This window comes from Mizuhopecten yessoensis, unplaced genomic scaffold (genome assembly GCF_002113885.1).
Source record: "Mizuhopecten yessoensis strain PY_sf001 unplaced genomic scaffold, ASM211388v2 scaffold3961, whole genome shotgun sequence".
In the NCBI taxonomy this organism is placed as follows: domain Eukaryota; kingdom Metazoa; phylum Mollusca; class Bivalvia; order Pectinida; family Pectinidae; genus Mizuhopecten; species Mizuhopecten yessoensis.
This window is the reverse complement of record NW_018405306.1, coordinates 191,060-212,360: the sequence shown is the minus strand read 5'-3', so window position 1 is coordinate 212,360 and position 21,301 is coordinate 191,060. Positions and strand designations below refer to the sequence as shown.

Genomic DNA, 21,301 nt, shown 5'->3' with positions numbered 1-21,301 from the left:
GTCACACATACAAGTTATATGTTATGTAAAACATATTCAAACTGCATTGAAATCCATCCTGTTTACCACTCTAATTATAATTGCTGTCTAAGTAGATTTCTCCCCTTTCTCAGGCAATTGCACTTGCGAGGTAAAATTTACCTATGGCACAAACATTTACCACAAGAGTGTACCCACAAAGGGAAGTAAAATTTACCTATGGCACTAACATTTACCACAAGAGTTTAATCACAAAGGGAAGTAAAATTTACCTATGGCAATAACATTTACCACAAGAGTTTACCCACAAAGGGAAGTAAAATTTACCTAGGGCACTAACATTTACCACAAGAGTTTACCCACAAAGGGAAGTAAAATTTACCTATGGCACTAACATTTACCACAAGAGTTTACCCACAAAGGGAAGTAAAATTTACCTATGGCACTAACATTTACCACAAGAGTTTACCCACAAAGGGAAGTAAAATTTACCTATGGCACTAACATTTACCACAAGAGTTTACCCACAAAGGAAAACGTTACACTTACCAACGACAGCATATCCGCCAGGGACAATTTTTCGGATCACATTTCCTGATGGAATACCTTCTGGAAACCAGGCTGCCATACCCTCCCCAACAAGGCGCCCAAAAGCTGCTCCCACAGTGAAAACAGGCACAAACACTCCAGCAGGTATAGGTAGGGTATTACAAATTGCCCCAAACCAAAACTGCAAATGAAAATATGATTTTTTTTAAACTTTAAACAAAATTCAAATTTTGACTGAAAAAATTACAAAAATGTGTTTTTTTCCAGTTATTTTAACAGCTGAAAATGCTTAAAATGAAACATAACGACAAAGACTTCCTTGAAGGTTCTTTCAATTTTAAATGAAGGGCTAAATTTGTATGTGAGAAAAAGATTGAAAAAATATTTTTTCAGTTTTTTTTATGTATAGATGATTCGCTGATATTATGTCCTATATGATGTGAAAGTAATTTTTTTACCATGTAATATATTTAAGAATTCCTGTCCCTATACAGGTAAAACACTAGAGAATAACACTGTAGTTTTTCATACTAGTTGTTTTTTTAAATTTAAAACACTGTTGATGATTTCTGTTTTTGTTTAAAGCTTTTTTTTTTCAATTATTTTTCTCCATTAAAGTTCTGCAAGGTATGGTTTTCTTCTCAGTTATGAATTATTAAAGCTGTAGTCACGCATGAAAAAAGTATCCCATGAAATGGGTAAGTTTTAGCACTGGTATTGGGATCCTTAATCACAAAAACCTGGTTTTACGATAACCCTTTCACCCCTATGTAACTTTAGTAGACAATACCGTGCATAGATGTTGACAAGTCCATTATGGTCTACAGTGGCGAAAGGGTTAAGTTTAAGTGCGAGTTTGATTTTTACATTATAAGTCACACTCTGTTTCTGATATCTCTGTACTCACATTCATTACGATAAAGATTACAAGGTTGACATAGATGTTAGTGTCGGGGTGTTTCCAGTGACTAATGATCTCCTCCTCGGCCAGGTTGTCTGCCTGCCCCGTCGTCCACGTAATGTTACTAAATAATTCGTTGATAGCTTGTCGACTAGTTAACTGCAAAATAAAATGACCTTCTTACTTTTCAATTACTATTACATCGGAAATTATTTATGCAAATTTCCCTTCAAGAGTTTCTTAGACAATGAAATATTCTCTATATTGACTAAAACTTTGCAAAGTTTAGCACTTATGTTTATTTGTAATACACCAGTGATAAAAATTGAATATAGAAAAAATTTCAAATCATATAATACAAAAAATTTCAAGTCTTCAATAAAAAAAATAACAGAAAACTGAAATAGGAAGTTTAATGAAAAGTAGCAATAAGTTTATATGATTTGACTTCAGTTTTTGTTAAATAAGAGTAAATGATAAATAAGTTTACTACATTTTTATCACTTTTTATAATTCAACAAACTGTCTATATTAAAGTTTATTTTAAGTTGACTTACATTTCCTGCAAAAAACTGGCCAAGGCCTGGAGGGAATGTGAGAGATGCAATCACTAGGGCAACGAGTCCAGGATATATAAAACGACTGCAAGAAATAAGTGTTATAAGGTTAACATATCTTTGTTATAAGGTCAGAAGAACACTCATCTGTTGTTAAATATACATACTTTCACTTTTAAAATTTTCACAATGAATAAATGTAATAAGATACTGTATACCAGGGAATCTTCGCCCAGTCATTCTTTCGGCCTTTGCTGGTAAATTCGTTTTAACCGAGTATTAATTTTGCCCTTCACATTTAATCATTATGTATGCTATGGTGTTTAATCATGCTCGCTGTAATGATTAATTTGCCATCATTACAGAGGGCAGAAAAGGTGACAATTTAACTAAATTAAATTAAAATTTCACAGTATTCAGTATGGTTGCAAAAAAAGGATAATACTTTCCTTTTATATTTAATAAATATTAGTGGTATTCATTAATACTGATAATATTTAAAGAAATCACATTTTATTTTAGATATTGTGTCTCTCCTTTAGATTGTCTGATTACTTCAAGACTGACTTTGATTCCTTTTAATAAAGGGATTTTTTATTTTAAAAATCTCTACACGGATCAGAGATTCACACTTAAGTTGGAAAACACATGAAACGTGCAGTGTAAAGATGGGGTCAGTTAAGCTAAATGACCTACATAACACATTTTAACATAACATAAACAAACACTTACTTTTTCTGTAAAAATATTGTCATTCTCTTCTGTTTTCTCGTAAATAAAATTATTTTTCTATGAAGTAATATGAATAAGGCCCCACCAAACCCGCATACAACTCTGAAATAAATAAAAATACAAATTCTCTGAAACAAATACTTAATTAAGTACCATTTTAAGGGCTAATCTCATTTCTTTGACTTTTTTTGTTGCAGAGTTTTAAATAAATATTTCATATTGTGACACTTCTTCCTTGTCTGAACTGTTTAGATCATCAAAATGTTCACTGCAATAGAACTGATGTTAAAATCAAAAGAGTTTATGTGAAATAGACATTACAACATCTTTCGACTTGTTTGTAAAACTCACCAAAAATTAGGAGCAATAAGCCCATGCTCGAAATTTAGCCAATCCCTTGTTAAACAGATTTCATAATTGATAGTTTTTGAAGGTAATTTGATTTTAAAGAACTTGTTAAATTAACTATCCCTGCTTTTGCTCTGACTAATTTAGGCTCTTCAGAGATTAAGCTCTCTTTATGTTCTGCCATGTCTTAGTCCAAAATCTAAAACACCCCCGCAAACTAACTTCCTTGGCAGTTTCCATAATTTTTGGAAGTGACTCTGTCAATCTTGTGAGAGATACGTACATATGAAATAATGTAAATAATATACAACATTTGATATAGCTCCCTATCTAGCTTTAGGGGAATCTCAACCCTTGGGGAAAGATTCTTAAGTTGCCAATCCCTCGGCAAATCCTTGTGTTTGCTAACTTAAGAATCTTCCCCCACGGGTTGAGATTCCGCTGGGGGGTGAGAGATTCAATTAATCAATCTTCATTTACATAAAGTAACTACTGTACTTATCCGGCAATAAGCCCGTGCCTGGTAATAAGCCCAACAATATCCATATCTATTGCAGTTCCATAGAAATGCTTACATTGTCAGAGGCTATGTGTTGGCCCCCAGGCTTATTGCAGGATAAATATGTTACACTCCCTAAAAAAGCTCATGAACATGTACACATGAATAATTACTTACCCTATAAATGCATACGCTAATAATTCTAAGGCATCAAACGGGAAATCTGTTCTCAGTGACGTCCTAAATAATGCTGTGATGGTGTCTGAAACAAAACATAATCAATTCAAAATTTAGAATTCAGTACATGTACCTATATATATCAGACAGGAAAGATAAGGTCGTGTTACCTGTAACATCTACAGAATTCATACACATATGTGCAGCACAAGCATTTGATTAAGATATTTATATTTGTGTGCAGTATGTGTTTTGATTGCTATTTTAATCTATTATATAGAGCTTTCCCAAAGAGAACTATACTCCTAATGTGTTTTCTGGTAAGGTTTTGTGATTGACCAATTTTCACACTATAACAGAACTATTCTTCCAGGAAAAAGGACGTAACAGAATTGGCACATCACATAAATGAATATACCGAAAGGAAAACAAATAATACGAATATTTGTTCGTATTATACTGTACTATTTTTGCTTACCACCCCCTGACACATATTTTTCTTTTCAATATGATATCTACCTGAGAATATATTGGCAATGACCACCCACTGAGTTCCTGTGAACATTTAAGTATCCCTGTCCCACTACAATGGTTTTTCCTATATACGGTAACCTCCCCTTATCTTCCTCAAGTATCCCTGTCCCACTGCACTGTTGTTTTCCCTATATACAGTAACCTCCACTTAGCTTCCTTAAGTATCCCTGTCCCACTGCACTGTGGTTTTCCCTATATACGGTAACCTCCCCTTATCTTCCATCCCTGTCCCACTACAATGGTTTTTCCTATATACGGTAACCTCCACTTAGCTTCCTTAAGTATCCCTGTCCCACTGCACTGTGGTTTTCCCTATATACGGTAACCTCCCCTTAGATTCCTTAAGTATCCCTGTCCCACTGCACTGTTGTTTTCCCTATATACAGTAACCTCCACTTAGCTTCCTTAAGTATCCCTGTCTCACTGCACTGTGGTTTTCCCTATATACGGTAACCTCCCCTTATCTTCTATCCCTGTCCCACTACACTGGTTTTTCCTATATACAGTAACCTCCCCTTAATCTCCATATGAATATTACTGTAAAACAGTTGGGCCAGGACACTTTCGTTGACCAGCTAGCTCAAACTGTTAGCGAGATAGTATAACAAACTGAGGTCCAGGGTTCAAATCTGGTTAAGCCCAATTACACTGTAGAACACTGCTATTTGATTTGATTTGATTTATTTCATCTTTATGGTTTCTCAAAAAAGGTCCTGCAAGGTATGGTTTTCTTTTCAGAAATGATCGAAGCTGTAGACATGCCAGACAGAACCGTTTCTAACACCTAGTGGCAGCTTTTGGCAGTGGGACGGGATCGATCCTTAACAGTGATATATGTCAATCAAGGAAAGCAGGGAACTAATTTGAATATCAAATATAACAATTTGGGGTTCTTATATACCGCTTTAACACAGCCTAGGTCGTCTCAAAGCGGTTCACAAATTATTATCTGTGGTTATAGGGCCTTTGCAACCAGCCAGTATCTTTCTCAACTCCCGGGGGAGAATACAGCCGGTGCTGCCATTTCGGCGTTCACAGCTAGCATTCAACAATTCTAGCACTGCCCAACCACATACTCATTTACAGCTGAGTAGACTGGAACAAGCGGAATTAAGGATCTTGATCAAAGATACAACACAGTGCCATGACGGGACATGAATAAAACAAGAGCATTTATCCTACCATTTTCTGAGAAATTATTCTGTGATGTAGTAAATGAATATGCAAGTACACTAATTTTGATCGAATAATTTATAATTTTTCATAGCTTTTTTTTTATAAACTTAGTATTGTACATTTACAACTATTATCAGGCTACGATTGACAGATCAAAGTCATATGAGTTTGTATTTGTTTTCGGCCCACGGAATACTTGATGCGTAAATACATTTCAAAATCACTTAGATGCATGACATGCGTATATGCAGATAATTAAGGAAGGCTGAAATAACAATGCCAGCTATGAAAATGCACAAATAGCCTTATCAGCTAGAATTAATCGCCATAAGAAAATCGATCATAACGGCTTTTCAAAAGAATTCATTATGTTACATAATATTAAATATGGCAGATTTGGTGAACACATTCAAGGTCGCCGTGATTGTTCCAAACGAGACATTGAAGTTATATTCATTGTCCAATTCGTATGTGTACTTCATGCTAAAGATACTTTGTAGCACATGTATTACAATCTGAAGATGTCACATATTTCACACTCTATACTAAGTCATTACAAGTCGTATCATATTAAAGCATTATTTCTAGACACAATTCAATAGTGTGCAGCAATACTAGACATTAATATGCTAGTATATATATTGGGTGGCCGGTTGGGCAGTAGATGGCACTCACCTCATGAAGACTCCTAGTGCGCTTACATTCAGGCCAACAAGAATGATAGTTATAAGTGGAAATAATTTGTTTTGATAATAGTTGCAAAATAAGTTAAGTTTATATTTATATATACATTACCAGGTAATATGCTGTATTTATTCTGCAATAAGNGGGGGGAGGGGGGATGGAAGCAATGCATTTCTATTAAATTGCATTTGACATGGGTGGGCTTATCACCAGGCATTGGCTTATTGCTGCATAAATACAGTAATATCGACATATGGACTAAACAATAAGGATTTTAATGGTGATACTTGTTTTATATATACATGTACCATGGTATACTGAAGTTTGTTTCCTCAAGAAGATAAAAGAAAAAAAAAGAAAAATGATTACACGTTTCGATATATGTTTCCACTCACCATTATTCATAAAATAAGCATCTGAAATTATTTTAATACAGATGGATTTTTTAATTTAGAGAGTCAGATCACTTCTCTTTGGACTAAGACCAATACTTTTAAATAGACATTTACCAGTATAATATTACTGACATTTACCAGTATAATATTAATGATATTTACCAGTATAATATTACTGATATTTACCAGTATAATATTACTGACATTTACCAGTATAATATTACTGATATTTACCAGTATAATATAACTGATATCACCAGTATAATATTACTGATATTTACCAGTATAATATTACTGATATTAACCAGTATAATATTACTGATATTCACCAGTATAATATTACTGATATTAGGAGTCTCATTTTGTTTTTTTGACTTGTAATACTGTCATCTCGCCCGCTTTTGTTTATTGCGATCAAAAACGTTGCACAGATTGGACCAGAGTTGTTAACCTATGAAATTAGCTTGGACCTAGTAATCTAATAGTGCTTTCAGGTGAGCCATGATAATATTTGAAGGTCATCCAGGGTTTTTACATGAAAATATTACAGTTAAAAACAGACAAATTTTTCCACATAAACGGACAGGACCAAAAGTCAAGGTAACAAATCAAAATGTCCATGGCTGGTTTTGCAAATATCAAAACTATTGTCTCAACCTGGAGTACTGTTGCTCAAGACCGCTATCCTGTTGCTATGACGATGCTATCTTCATGGATTTATCTTAACAAAAAGCCCCCCCCCCCCCCCCTTTATCATTAGAGAGTAGACCTTCGTGCATGTGAAGTGTCAAGCTTAGTGAACAAGTTGTGTCAGTGAACATAGTTTTCATCCTTTTCGACGTCTAGGCCTTCTACACTGGTGAAATGTTATAAAGTGTAAGTTGACTATATTAAGGCTGTCTGTCCCACTGACTACAAAGTACTAGAGAGTTCCACTTTAGTTTTTTACACTGTGGTGTGACTGGGCAAGGGTACTTTCAGTGATTTTTCAACCTCAATTTTACAACAGCCTGTTTCTACATCAGTTGGAAAAACCACTTTCATTCTCATTGAAATTGGGAAATTGTTTCTGATATTTTCTCCATTTTTGGAAGATAAAGCACTTTTTAGCCAGGAAAGCATCCTGTATTCGGCTGTAAAACGAGGAAACGTACAGAAACAATCACAGACTTCCATTGACCAGGCAGCTCAGTTAGTTTTTAGAGTGATAATATTAGGTCAGAGGTCCAGGAACCAAATCCTAGTCTGGCCACGAAGCATTTTTCACTTGGAACACTCATTAAGTTTTACTGTCCATTTCATCTTTCTTTTTGATCTGGAAGATTTTTGTTCAGGAATGACATGTTAAAGATAAAGTCAAACAGGGATTCAGAATGGACAATTTCAATAAAAACTAAAAATTAATTGTAGTAGACAAAAAAATAGACGTCACTTTATCAGGTTTTATGCATTATTGCTTTGCATTTATTTCATCTTTTAATTTTTACACCAATATCTCAAATTATTACATTTATTAATAATAAGCCTATGTCTGGTATTAAGCCTGGGTTATGTTAAACACAGTTCTGTAGAATTCTCTGTCCAGCAATAAACCAATCCCTACTTTGAGGCAGAGTGTATATGCTGCTCCCCTGGGCTTATTACAGCATAAATACCGTAGTTTAACCTGGATTCTTCTATATACTAAGACCTCCATATATTTTCACCCTTTGTTCATAGAAATTTTAAGGGGTTTGCCAATATATCTAAGGGAGATTAATAAAAGAACATTTAAAACAAAAGGGAAGGGAGACATTGTAATGGGTTGGTGGTAAGCAAGGTGTCAAGTGAAACAAGAGGAATTAATCATTGATGTAAGTGTTGTCTGTTTTGCAGTCCATAGTTTTCGTGGATTTGCTAAAGTGGTCAATATTGCGGATCTCAGGTCTAGAAGTCAAATCTGAAGGTGCCCAGTTAGAGCTGGAAATATTTGATATTAAGTTGAAATTTCATGGATTCTCATTATTGTTGAAACATGTTATCTCGAAAAAGGTGAAAATCTTTTACAATATAACATGTTTTTACTGTATACTGAGGATACAAAGAGGATTAAGTAAGTTACTCTATACTGTGTCCCATATAAAAACAGATATAAATAACTTACCTTCATTTTTAAACCATAAAGCTAACAGTCTAAATACTAGGGCACCACAAACTGCAGCAAAGAACCCTCTCCAGTAGTTCCTCACCGCGAAGTAGGTCGCTGTTACCTCTATACTGAACAAAACACCTGAAAGTAAAATATTTAATAATCCAAATTACCTAAACTCGTTCTTTATGAAAACAGGCAGATGGTCTCTTAAATAAAACATAGTGAGCTTCGACTCTATCAAACTTTGACCCTTGCCATAAGGAATTTCCACATTTTAGTCAATTATTGAACCAAAATTCTTATGTTTTAATGATAACTATGATTTTGATCTTTGATCATTGGACTGGAAAAGTAATCTCAAGCAATTTTTTCTTTTTTTTCCAATTTGGATGACTGAGACAATTTCGTATGGAAAACTGACTTATTTATTTATAGTAAAAAGTGAATCTGACCTATGACCTTTTTAACCTGGCCAAAATTAATCCAAAGCAAACATTTTGTACCAATTGACAAACTTAAAATATCTCCTCAAGTCTTTCATACAGAAGACCAGAAAGTTATTTTCAGGGGATAATTATGGTGCCTAATAAAGTATACTTCAGCAATGATTTTTTTTTACAAGTCTTGACTCCCTACCACCAATAGGTGCAGCGAATGTCCCAGCCACTCCCACTGCACAAGCTGCGGCCAGCATTTCTGAGCGCCGAGACTCATTCTGAAATAAAACAATTTGATGATTTTGTATGGTAAAACTTGAATACTCAAAGCAGCATTATTTCTCCTGGTATATTTAATACACATTATATACAATATACAAGGTTCAATTTACATAGAAATAAATACATTGAAATCTAAGTCGCTTTTCATTTAGCCATTAATTTGTATGGCAAAACCTGATCAAAGCAACATTATTCCTCCTGGTATATTTAATACACATTGACAATATACAAGGTTTAATTAACATAGAAATAAATACATTGAACTCTAAGTCGCTTTTCATTTAGCGTTTCTTTGCTGGCAACATTTACAGGAAGCAGTGACAATAGGTACAGGAAGCAGTGACAATAGGTACATGAAGTAGTTACAATAGGTACAGGAAGCAGTGACAATAGGTACAGGAAGCAGTGACAATAGATACAGGAAGTAGTGACAATAGGTACAGGAAGCAGTGACAATAGATTAAAGTGTTTTGTCATAATCTGCTGGTGATGTTGTCCACAATGCACGAAAAAAAGCTGAACAGTCGTTTACGTCATCACTGGCAATATAAGCATATCCGCGCAAAAAAAAGAAGGCCAAAAACATGTAACAAACAAATGTTCATCTAATTGTATTTTAACTTAAACATACCTCATATATCCCTCGGAAGGAAGTCAGCTTCCCCAGTAGCGTGGCCACTATACTAGCTATATGTACAAACGGTCCCTGGAAGAAACAGAAACACAATACAGTTTATAAAGTTTGTTCTTGCTGTAGACAGAACACAGGTTATACTCAGGAAAAAGTTTGACAGCATCACATCAGTACTCAATAAACACATGTGTTCAGTGTCCCTGATGATTGGGGATTTGTTAATATGGTTACTGTATACATGGAAATTTTCACCCATTTAAATTTTCACCCTTGGACGGTAAAGTTCATTTTTGCTCAATATTAAATTCGCTCTTCAGATCTAATTACTATGTATATCTGCAAAACCATTCCTAGTATACAGTATTACGCAGGATCTCATGCCAATTAGTGTCTACGTCAAATATTGTTACAGTAGGGATGGCTGTATTTGTTATTAACCCTTTCACCCCTATGTAACTTTAGTAAACTCTTCCATGCATTAATCTGGAGTCCATTATGGTCTATAGTGGTAAATGGGTTAATTTATGTGGGGGGGGGGGGGCACAGAAAACCTGTTACGGCCAAAAATCATAAAAGTTTTAACCTGGCAAAAGTTATACCGGTATTAATGAAATTATCATAAGGAATAAAATGCCAAAATATCATGAGATCTTTAATATGAATCTAATTCATCAGATTGGAAGAAATAACAAGAAACTATAAGTGTAGTGGGTGTTTTGTATGGTTACCTCTTTCCCTATAGGAAGTGTGCTGCCAAGAGAAGAACAGAGTCCAACGATCTTGGACAGCAATGTTTTAAATGTTAAGAACTCCTTCAATACCACACCTCTAAGTATTGTCTTCATCTCCGGAATACCAGACCCTGGAAAATAGATAAGATTCTGTCATTCTATACGCTGAATCAGATTGGCTGCTTTCTAAAAGTCGAAAAACAGTTTCAACACTTCCTTGAATACCAAAGCAACACCCATAACAAATTAATCACATTAGGGGAATGTGTCAAAAACAATCCGAAAACTGAAATTTAATGTTTTTTAAAAATATTTTATTTAAATATTATATATATTGTCTTGACCTTTTGTGATTGTGATGGCATACTATTATGACATCATAGATTCAACGAGTCATTGTGACGTCATATAGTTTGTACATCATTTCCTCTACCTCCGAAGAATCAAAATGGATGTTACTTTCGCCCTTGAAGAAGGCCAGAAGGCCGAATTATTGGGACTTGGAGGGTGATATTTGTTCTATTCATTATCTAATAGTTTTTCATCTTGCTTTATCAGGTATACCTTAGCTTCAGAATCATCTTAAAGCTTTTGAAACAAGAGAGAGACAATTGTCTAAGACTTACTAGAGAAAACCCATATGGTCTGTGGTTGGGCAGAAGCTACCCACAGTCTGTCCCTGCTAAGACTTACCGACAGCCTGTGGAGCCACCAGGTGTGTGAAGCCTGTGGCAAATAGGATAAATATGATGGAGTAAAACGTCCAGGCTAGGTACTGTAGACCCACAGAAAAGGCCACCTCCTCGTACAACCACAACTTGGCTGGAATAGAAAAGGTTACATTTTAGTTCTATACACTAAATAAACATGTTTTATGATAAAAGTCAGGGTCAAGGTCACAGTACAAAGGTAACATTGTATTTGTAGTTCCATATACTGAATTAACATGTCCGACAGTAAAGATCAAGGTGAAAGTGCAAAGGTTATCTGTAATTCATACATAAATTAACTAATATGATGGTCAATGTCACAATTAGGGTCAAAATACAAGGTTTTCTTGTAATTACATCATAAATTTATTTATTGAATGGTCAAGGTCACAGTCAAGGGCAAAGTAGAAAAGAGAATTGCTATTACAAAGTGAATTATTTTGTTCATGATCAAAGTCATATATGGTCAAGGTCAAAGTACAAAGGTTACTTGTTTGCAAGGTTGTATAACAAAAATAATTTGTGATTACATATTAAATATAATGCTGATAACAATTTCTTCTTAACATGGTCACCCTTTTCCTATGAGAATATATCAGGATATTTGTCACAACACATTTCTTCTGTATTGCAATATATCTGATATGCATTAGGCGAGCCGCATACTGCGACACCCTTCAACTGACCGCTTGGCCAATACATTCCTACCTTCTTGACATTTCTCTATTATGTAATCCATGGTAAAACTTAGTAGGGCCATGAGGACCCCCAGCAGAGCCAGGAATATCCAATCCTCGCCGATCGCCCGGAACACAATGTCTCGCAAATGTGTACATCTTTCTGAAATACACATGTTGTCAATCTATTATAGAACTGATGTGCAAACACACCTCCCACATATTAACTATCTGCTGAGTTCTTTATTGCAAAGGAAAATATTGAAAAATACATGAAAAGAAATACAGTCAAGCCCATGAAAATTAACATGAGCACCAATTTCTTTCTTTTATTATTTCCTGTTCACCGCTGAAATAAATAAGTGTAAAAACTGTAAAAGAGGACATGCTTGTGTAAATTAGCACAAAAATATCTACATATGAATATTTATTTATAGATTATATACATTATTACTACACTGCTATCAGTTTACAGGGTCACAACACAAACATTTTCCTATGTGGAAATTCCCACTTATGACTTGTACAGTAGTCAGGATAGGATGTCTTCAGATATTTCTTCTCCAACAAGTATACTTATCATTTTAACAGTTTAAACATTTGGTATATATTAGTTTAAGGCAAAAGAATATAAATACAACTCTCGATACAATATAGATATAAAAAGATTTTTTTTTCAACAATGTGTTTCATTCTCTACAAATAAAGATAGTTCAATATTCAATAAAAAGATGACCCTTCAAATTACATACATTTACTTATTCCTTTTCTTTTTGTAAAAGCACCAAAGCTTAAGTAAAGCTTAAACCTCTCCTTCAATATGTAATCTGTTACCATAAGCCAGTGAAATGATAAGATAAGATAAGCAACTCAAATATTGACCAAATGAAAAAAACAACTAAACATTCCCCAAACAAAGTTTAAAATGAAAAAATAAAATAAAAGCATGTCCCTTCTTTCAAGCCGAAGCTCTATAAAATGACAGCCTTAAAGAATTGTACCTTAATTTGGTGTAAAATTTGGCATGCAGCAAGCAAATTCGATTTGCATTTGGGAGACGACAATAAATTTTTGATTGCGGACGTGAATGAAAAAAATAATGTTGGTGACGGCTGCTCTAGTTGCGTGACGAAACGTTTAAGTCCAAGCAGCTACCTTCGTACTATGTGTATGCCTGTTTGTCATTAGTAAACAATTATCCAGCCTCCGCAGCATTCGCCAGTGTTCTCGCCTTATTGTTTCTAAAATATCTAATTACCTCGAGCAAACAGTTCTATTTGCAGCAAATATTCCAAATGACACGCTGTTGACCGATACCTTATGTCTGACTGGGCGTTTGAGAACATTTACAAAATGAATATGCACCTCCAGGGTAACCAAAAATAATTCAATTTATTCAAGTTTCCTAATCTAGAATACAAATCAACCAGTTTTTACGACAGTTTGAGGACTGGTTTGATTTATTGAGTTTAATGTCCTATTAATAACAGCTAAGGTCATTTAAGGACGTGCCTCCATGTTTGTACTATACACATATGTGCTGGAGACACTAGTTTGGTATACTTGCCTCCATGCGATATCACGGATCTGACGCCAACTTTAGAGTGCTACCTCATTGAAACACCATGACAAAGGCACCAAAGCATGGTATTTCACCCTGTCGCATTATACTGACAACTACATAAATATTCTAGATGTATTTGAAACTACCTACAAGTTCTTATCAGTGTAGAAGCTAATAGTTCTTATTGATGTAGAAACTAACGCGGTGCTGTAGAACCTAATGATTCTCAATCTGTGCTCTAGATGTTATACAAAACCACCTTTCTCATCTCCTATCATGAACATATAACTTTTTATAGATAAAGATCTATTTTTTTTTAAATTGATGAATCATTAAAGGTATCCAAAAAATGAATGTCGTGTTTTTAACTTTCAAGAATAGCCACCAGCTAGTTTAAAGTTTTCATGTAAAGCTGTATTCAAATGCCACTATACAAGTAAAACAAGTAACATGATATTGAAACAGCTGCATGTGCATTGATCCACAAACCGTACATTAATTGTGTCTGTACAGGTACGGAAATAAATTTTTCTATGGCTATTTATAGCAGTTTTGATAAAAAGATTTTACATTCATGAGGAAGCATTGGACGATGTTGTAATCATCAATAGCTTTTACATAGTCATACTTGTTTAACAATTTTGGTTGTGCACAAACAAGAGGTCCAATTGGCCTGTATCACTCACCTGTCATTTATTTCAAATTTGTGACCTTCAAAGCAGGTTAAGGTTAAATTTATTTGTTGGAAGATATAACTCTACAACTTGTAGGGGGGGGGGGGGGTTCTATATGATAAGTGTTCTACAACCTGGTCAAGTGACTGGTTCTATAACCTGGTCATATGACTGGTTCTATAACCTGGTCATGTGACTGGTTTAATCCAATCATTGATGATGTTTTACTGATAAAGTGTCATTATATATTTTCTCATGCTCATGATTAATATCAACCTTAGTACCAACAATCTTTCAGTGAGTTAACACAGCAAGTGAAGAACACAATGGGCATCACACGGTGCATCAGGTCAAACACATTAAAACATTTCTAAATTTGCCACAAAGTAAACAAGAAGAAAAATGTATATATAAATTTCAGAATAACGAAATAAAGTTCTCAAAATATGTAACCTGCTTCATTAATCGTTATCAGCTTCCCTTGACTTTGTAATATTGTCTCATATTTGTGAAATTTCTGTGTATGTTATGCTTTCATGCAAATAAAACTCAAAAATTCACTTCATTTATTTGCTTGAAAATTGTTATATATTTTTTCCATAATAAATAATTTTCAGTTGAATGGTTTTCGTTTTATGATGTTTTTTGCAACGAGTCAAACTGTGGACGGACCAGGAGCTGCTATGACAAAGCCCACAAAAAACATTTCAACCAAACGTTTCTTGTGATAAACAATAGATATATCAATCTTTAACCAAAAAAAATAATTGAAAAATATCTATTTTTCACCCTGATCAGGCGGGATGATAATAACAATGGCTTCCACTTATTGTCACAATGCTTAATGTCACATTTCTGATAATATCATTACTTCCTTTTTTACTTCATATACAAGTTATGTTTTTAGGACAAATTTTAAATTTTGCATGTCAGAGATAGATGAACAGTGTGAACAAATTAATTGAAGAATTCTCAAAGCTCTTTTCCTTTTTCAAAAACGTGAAAAATCCTACAAATGGGCAAAAACATTTTGATAATACATCGTGAATGACATCATCAGTTACAAACATGGTTTCATTTTATATCCTCCATAAATAAACTGATACATCATTTCAACAATCTGTTATGCCTCATTTAACTCATTCACCCCTGTAATTTCATAATGAACTATTCCAACCTTTGAATTTGAAGAGTTAAAATGTGTCTTCTGGGGTGAATGAGTTCAGATATCTACATGCAGCTTAAGTACACAAAAATAATGCATTCTATATCTGAATGTGTATCAAAGTTTGTATCAGAACGATGCATTACTGTTAACTACATAGAACTAGCACTAAACATCAGCTATAATTATTAAAAGGATTAAACATGGAACAATACTTGAATTAATTAATTGTTAGGCTGAGATAAGAAAAGTGTGTACACAACACAGGGGAAGGGTTGTGAACACATATTTGTTAAAAGCTAATTAATTTCTATAGCGCAGAAAAAAGTTTATGAGAATAACAATTTGTCATATGTTTCCAGCAATAAGCCCATGCCTGGTAATAAGCCCACCCATATATGTTACAGTTCAACAGAAATGCCAACAAATACTACTTCATTGCCCTGTAATAAGCCGATCCCACTATTTTAAGACAAAGAATCTGTGTATTGCAGGAAAAATATGGTAATATATATTACCTCATTTATTGATATGTACACCAAATTGCTCATTTCAGGGCACTTTCCCATCAAAATTATCAAAGAACCTAAATACTTTTTCTACACATAAGAGATTTCTGTGGTAACTTTTATTAAAATTTGCATGTATATTGCTGTTACATCATTATTACCATACAGTATCTTATGGATACCAAAAATATGACAGACATATCATATACCTTACAAATTTTGCTTTAAGGCCAAACAAAATTATTTATCTGTTCAGTATTTACCCAGTACACAAAAATAGCATCAGTAGGTGAGGTGAATCCATTTATTGTCCGATTTTTATCATTTTTTTGGTATTGTGTTTCTATATATAATTTTCTAATGTTTATAATTTTTATGCCTCAATTTATTAATCAATTTACCCTATACAGACATAATTTTTGTTCGGCCTTTCGTGTATTGTATATTTACTAGCATTACATGTATCAAAATATAGCCTTTTTTTGAAGTAGCACTTCAAGTAAGTAGCTATTATAAGCTTAAGTATGTTCATTCACAAATATAGCTAATAGCATTATTTATTAATCAGTATTTAAGCTTTGTATAATCTACAGGTCCGTCCCTAAAGTAAAACCTTTCTTTTTGCATTTTGAATCATTGTTCGGTGATTTTCTGTTATTACAAGGGAGTATTCCAATGTCTGCTGGTGGTATGTTTATTGACTTTCATTGTACCACAGTTGATGGATACCTAAATCAAATTCACTAGCCAGCCATGAATGTAGCTAAAATTTAATTCTTTTAAATCTTATTTTTAAACGGGCACGTTCATTTTGCAAGGTACAAGCCCTCATGGCCTGCAACTTTTCTTCTTACATGAACAGCAAGTTGTGATAAGATATGCAACTTCAGGAAAACTTTCATATTCATTTCAAAATGCTTAGGTTACAATAATAAAAACATGTTAAATCTTTCTATTTTCTTTACATAGTTATCTTGTGTGTTACTTATGTATGTTTACAACATCATAGATCCTGGCTTCACATCTAGGCTTAAATGTTCACAAATCTTAGACAATAAACACTCAAGTTTGTTTTACCCAAACCAGTGTCTTTGAAATTTTTTAATACTTTTTCGAAAACTGGTTGATGTCATTCTAAAAACTTTTTTTAAATCTTCCAAATAGCCATAGGAAATTAAGAAACATGATTATAAAAGAATATAGCCTTGTTAATGAACAATATCATATTCAATAATTTCAGTAACAATGAATTGAATTCTACTTGCGGAGTAGCGAAGCTTTGAGCTCTGAAAATTAAGTGTGCTCTATATGAAGACTTTGTCGAAACCTCTCCATTGAATCGCACAATACCATCCCAGAGACCACTCACCAGGATGATGTTTGTTACAGGGAAAAAATCTAAATAAAGAGGATTAATACCAGATCGACAGTTTCTGGTCAGATAAATCAGCAGAAAACAACACAGTCAATATATGCAGTGCAGGGCAAAAAACACGCTATTTCTACAATACTTACGTATAATCCAGTGGCTGACTACATGCAAAATCAAATTATTCATTCTTCCGTTATAAATGTGCATATGACTATTTTAACAGACCTAAACGTACAGTAAATATAGGTAATACTATTGTGTAAGATGATTTAAGTGTCTATATTTAGAAGATCACATATATGATAGTCTTAAGTCTATACAATCATCCAATCAAAAAGCAGATAACATAATTCAACTAATCAATGATGGTCTACTATAATACCAAAAATATACAAGGGAGAAATGCATACATTAATACGAAATACTTTCAAATAATCAAATCATCGTTTGATGGAGCATGATTGGTTTGAAAACACCAATCTTATTTTAAATTTATTTAAGCTGATCTCAACTTCAAAGCAACACTGCTTCTCCATATATTGGTCTAGGGAATGGTCCTTGCATGTATTATATTACATATGTATTTTGCATGACTTTTTCTGTACACATGATATTTTTCTACCATATTTGACCTAGAAAGTGCTTTATGCATTTAGCAATTTTTGGCAATTAGAATGATAACAGAACTTTCCAAACTTGTCAAAGAATAGCCATAATAGACGCTTGATATGTAAGTTGGTAAATTATGTTAAGGAGATAGGACTCTCAGGCCAGAAAATAGGATAAGGGGAGCTCATAAGTGATGGGGTGCTTAGTAAGTTTAATACGGTATACCAGATGAAGTTGCCATGAAAACAAAGTAGAGTAGATATTTTATTACAGGTAATAAGCCTTTACCAGTAGCTCAAATGCACTGTAAAAGAGCAGCGCGACGAAAAACATCTATAAAAGTATTACACAGATTAGAGACTGGGTTTCAGCTAATTTTTAGGAATTAAAAAAAATAAAAATAAATTTCCTGCTGAAATAAATTCATTTAATATTAATATGAAGCAATACGATTATCTTATTTTGAATATCTCTAACTTCCTTTTGAGATGTTCAAAATCCTATTTCAACAGACTGCAAGGTAATCAGCAGCATGCTATGGTATCTTTGTGGTATAGAACAAAATTACCTTCAAATCCAAGGGTTCCAGAGTTTTACCTTTCCTTGACATGTACAATCAATATATACATCTACACCCATACCATTTGCCTTTTCCATAAACCAAAGGAGATGCATAAATAACATGAAAGGCAGTACATGGGCCCAAGCTATTGTAAGTCTGAATTTACCTTAAAAGTCTTTTTTTTTCACTTTTCTTGGAGAAACTAACAGAAATATGACTCCAAATAAAAACACACCCATCTAAGAACTGACGGTCAGCGATCACTAGCCTTGACCACTTCATGCATCATATATACCGTTATACCAATAATAAGCACTTAACATAGGGACAAAAATTATTTGAAAGCTTGTTCAACTTCAAAATGCACCAATAATAGTTTCCAAGATGGCAGTCAGTCATACTTCAGTTTTCAGCTGTTCAAATAATTTGGTTAAACATATCAAACTTTCTGATAAATGGGCTGTCTAATTTTCTTTTTGCTCATTTTTTTTGTGTGAAATCTACTAAATACCAGAAATAATATTTTGTTTGGAAAAAGTATTTGACAATGTAATTTCTACTTTCAACAGGTGCCTTAAGTGTAAGAATTGGCAAATATCATTTCTACCAGAACTATGAAACATGACTGACAATTACAAACATATGTATACAAGCAGGTTCTATCAGAATACTAAGTGCCCTAAGACTACATTTATTAAACAGTTAGACATGAGAAACAGAGGGAAGACATCACTTGTTTGACAGTAAATTACAATACTACATGAAAAAAACTCCAGTCTGGCAGTTTGAATAGTAATTTTTTTTTCTTAAAAGATATTGGTACAACTCTGACGGTTGAGTCATCACAGTCACAACCAAAATTGTATACAAATAACACAAAGTCCAAGTAAGATCAACATTGTATTGTTTGTTTCATTTGTTTCAACTACAAAAGCTACTATATATATATTTACTAAAAAAATGTAATCCTTGGCAATCTTAGGGGCTATTCTGCATGTTTGTTTCGATTCTAGAAAGACAGTTTCTAGATGAATGAAAGTTTCATAGTAGACATGGACACTGGGGGAAGCCCAAAATATTCTGTTTCAAAATGTACAGTGCAAAAAAACAACAACAAAAAACCACTAAAGCATTACATATTTTCTTTTACACCTATCAGTGCACACTTGCATGTTTTCTTTTCCGAGGTTTGATAACACAGAGGTTAACGTTATGTAACTGTAGCTGATAAGTCACTGATTTTCTTTGATCTGACATATGTCTTATTAAACACATGTACAACCAGCTACTACCCAGTCATTATATATACCTACCTAAGTAAAAGTATAGCCCTTTTTTAGGTTTCTCTACGTTTCCCAGGTCTGTCTTCTCCTTCTTCAGTCTTTTGGCTTGGAACTTAGCAAATGAACCAAGATCTTTAGAGTATTTTCCATAAAGCTGAAACAGACAGATTTGAAAAATTAGAGAAAAAGTATTCAAATCTTAACTGAATAAATGTGATTTTTGTTTACTGAAATAGAACAAAAATCAATTTCAGAGTGGCAGTATTGGAAGTGTGGTCTAGAAAACAAGCCGAAGAAACTAGTCCGATATCAGACTAATCTTTAATGTGAAATCCTGAATACTTTATACATCTCATCATCCAAAGAAACCTCTTATACTTGAACTTGTCATATTGAGGGACTTTTGTCATGAACAAACTCAGCATTTATTTTCTAGGAACAAAAGTATCAGTCATAAAATGCTTAATATTACAAATTAGTAAAACAATAGGGAAAAATCTGGTCCTATCAGGCTATTGCAGGGAAAGAAGTATTTAGATCTTGTCTAATAGATTAAAAGGATAGTAATCTCTAAATCTTGTCTGACTATATCAGACTATGGTAAGGATTCTCTAAATTCTCTCTGATATCAGACCAAGGTAGATAAAACGTGACTCTAAATTTGACTGATACCTCAGACTATAGAGGATGTCTCTATATCTGGTCTGATAATCAGACTAGAGAGGATGTCTCTATATCTGGTCTGATACATCAGACTAGAGAGGAAGTCTTTATATCTGGTCTGATATAAATCAGACTAGAGAGGATGCCTCTATATCTGGTCTGATAATCAGAATAGAGAGGATGTCTCTATACCTGGTCTGATATACATCAGACTAGAGAGGATGCCTCTATATCTGGTCTGAAACATCAGACTAGAGAGGAAGTCTCTATATCTGGTCTGATAATCAGAATAGAGAGGATGTCTCTATGTCTGGTCTGATACATCAGCCTAGAGAGGATGTCTCTATATCTCGTCTGATACATCAGACTAGAGATGATGTCTCTATATCTGGCCAGATACATCAGACTAGAGGGGATGTCTCTATATCTGGCCAGATACATCAGACTAGAGAGGATGCCTCTATATCTGGTCTGATAATCAGACTAGAGAGGATTTCTCTATATCTGGTCTGATAATCAGAATAGAGAGGATGTCTCTATACCTGGTCTGATATACATCAGACTAGAGAGGAAGTCTCTATATCTGGTCTGATAATCAGAATAGAGAGGATGTCTCTATATCTGGCCAGATACATCAGACTAGAGAGGCTGTCTCTATATCTGGTCTCACATACATCAGACTAGAGATGATGTCTCTATATCTGGCCAGATACATCAGACTAGAGGGGATGTCTCTATATCTGGTCTGACATACATCAGACTAGAGA

The 21,301-nt window shown here is 33.9% G+C and overlaps 1 protein-coding gene across 4 annotated transcripts in view; it reads right to left on the bottom strand.

Annotated features, from left to right (window-relative positions):
* LOC110448244 (chloride channel protein 2-like) overlaps nt 1–21,301 on the bottom strand; it is a 58,907-nt gene that overhangs the window by 19,518 nt on the left and 18,088 nt on the right. For 3 of the 4 annotated variants that reach the window (XM_021494397.1, XM_021494398.1, XM_021494399.1), the window contains exons 3-15: nt 19,902–20,025; nt 17,561–17,578; nt 12,165–12,296; nt 11,440–11,568; nt 10,744–10,877; nt 10,013–10,087; nt 9,299–9,377; nt 8,675–8,800; nt 3,743–3,827; nt 2,719–2,820; nt 1,987–2,071; nt 1,436–1,588; nt 529–709 (exon numbers count right to left, since the gene is read on the bottom strand). In XM_021494397.1, the coding sequence (XP_021350072.1) occupies nt 529–709; nt 1,436–1,588; nt 1,987–2,071; nt 2,719–2,820; nt 3,743–3,827; nt 8,675–8,800; nt 9,299–9,377; nt 10,013–10,087; nt 10,744–10,877; nt 11,440–11,568; nt 12,165–12,296; nt 17,561–17,578; nt 19,902–20,025 (1,423 nt within the window). The remainder of the gene's footprint in view (nt 1–528; nt 710–1,435; nt 1,589–1,986; nt 2,072–2,718; nt 2,821–3,742; nt 3,828–8,674; nt 8,801–9,298; nt 9,378–10,012; nt 10,088–10,743; nt 10,878–11,439; nt 11,569–12,164; nt 12,297–17,560; nt 17,579–19,901; nt 20,026–21,301) is intronic. The other variant, XM_021494400.1, reaches the window with a different exon arrangement.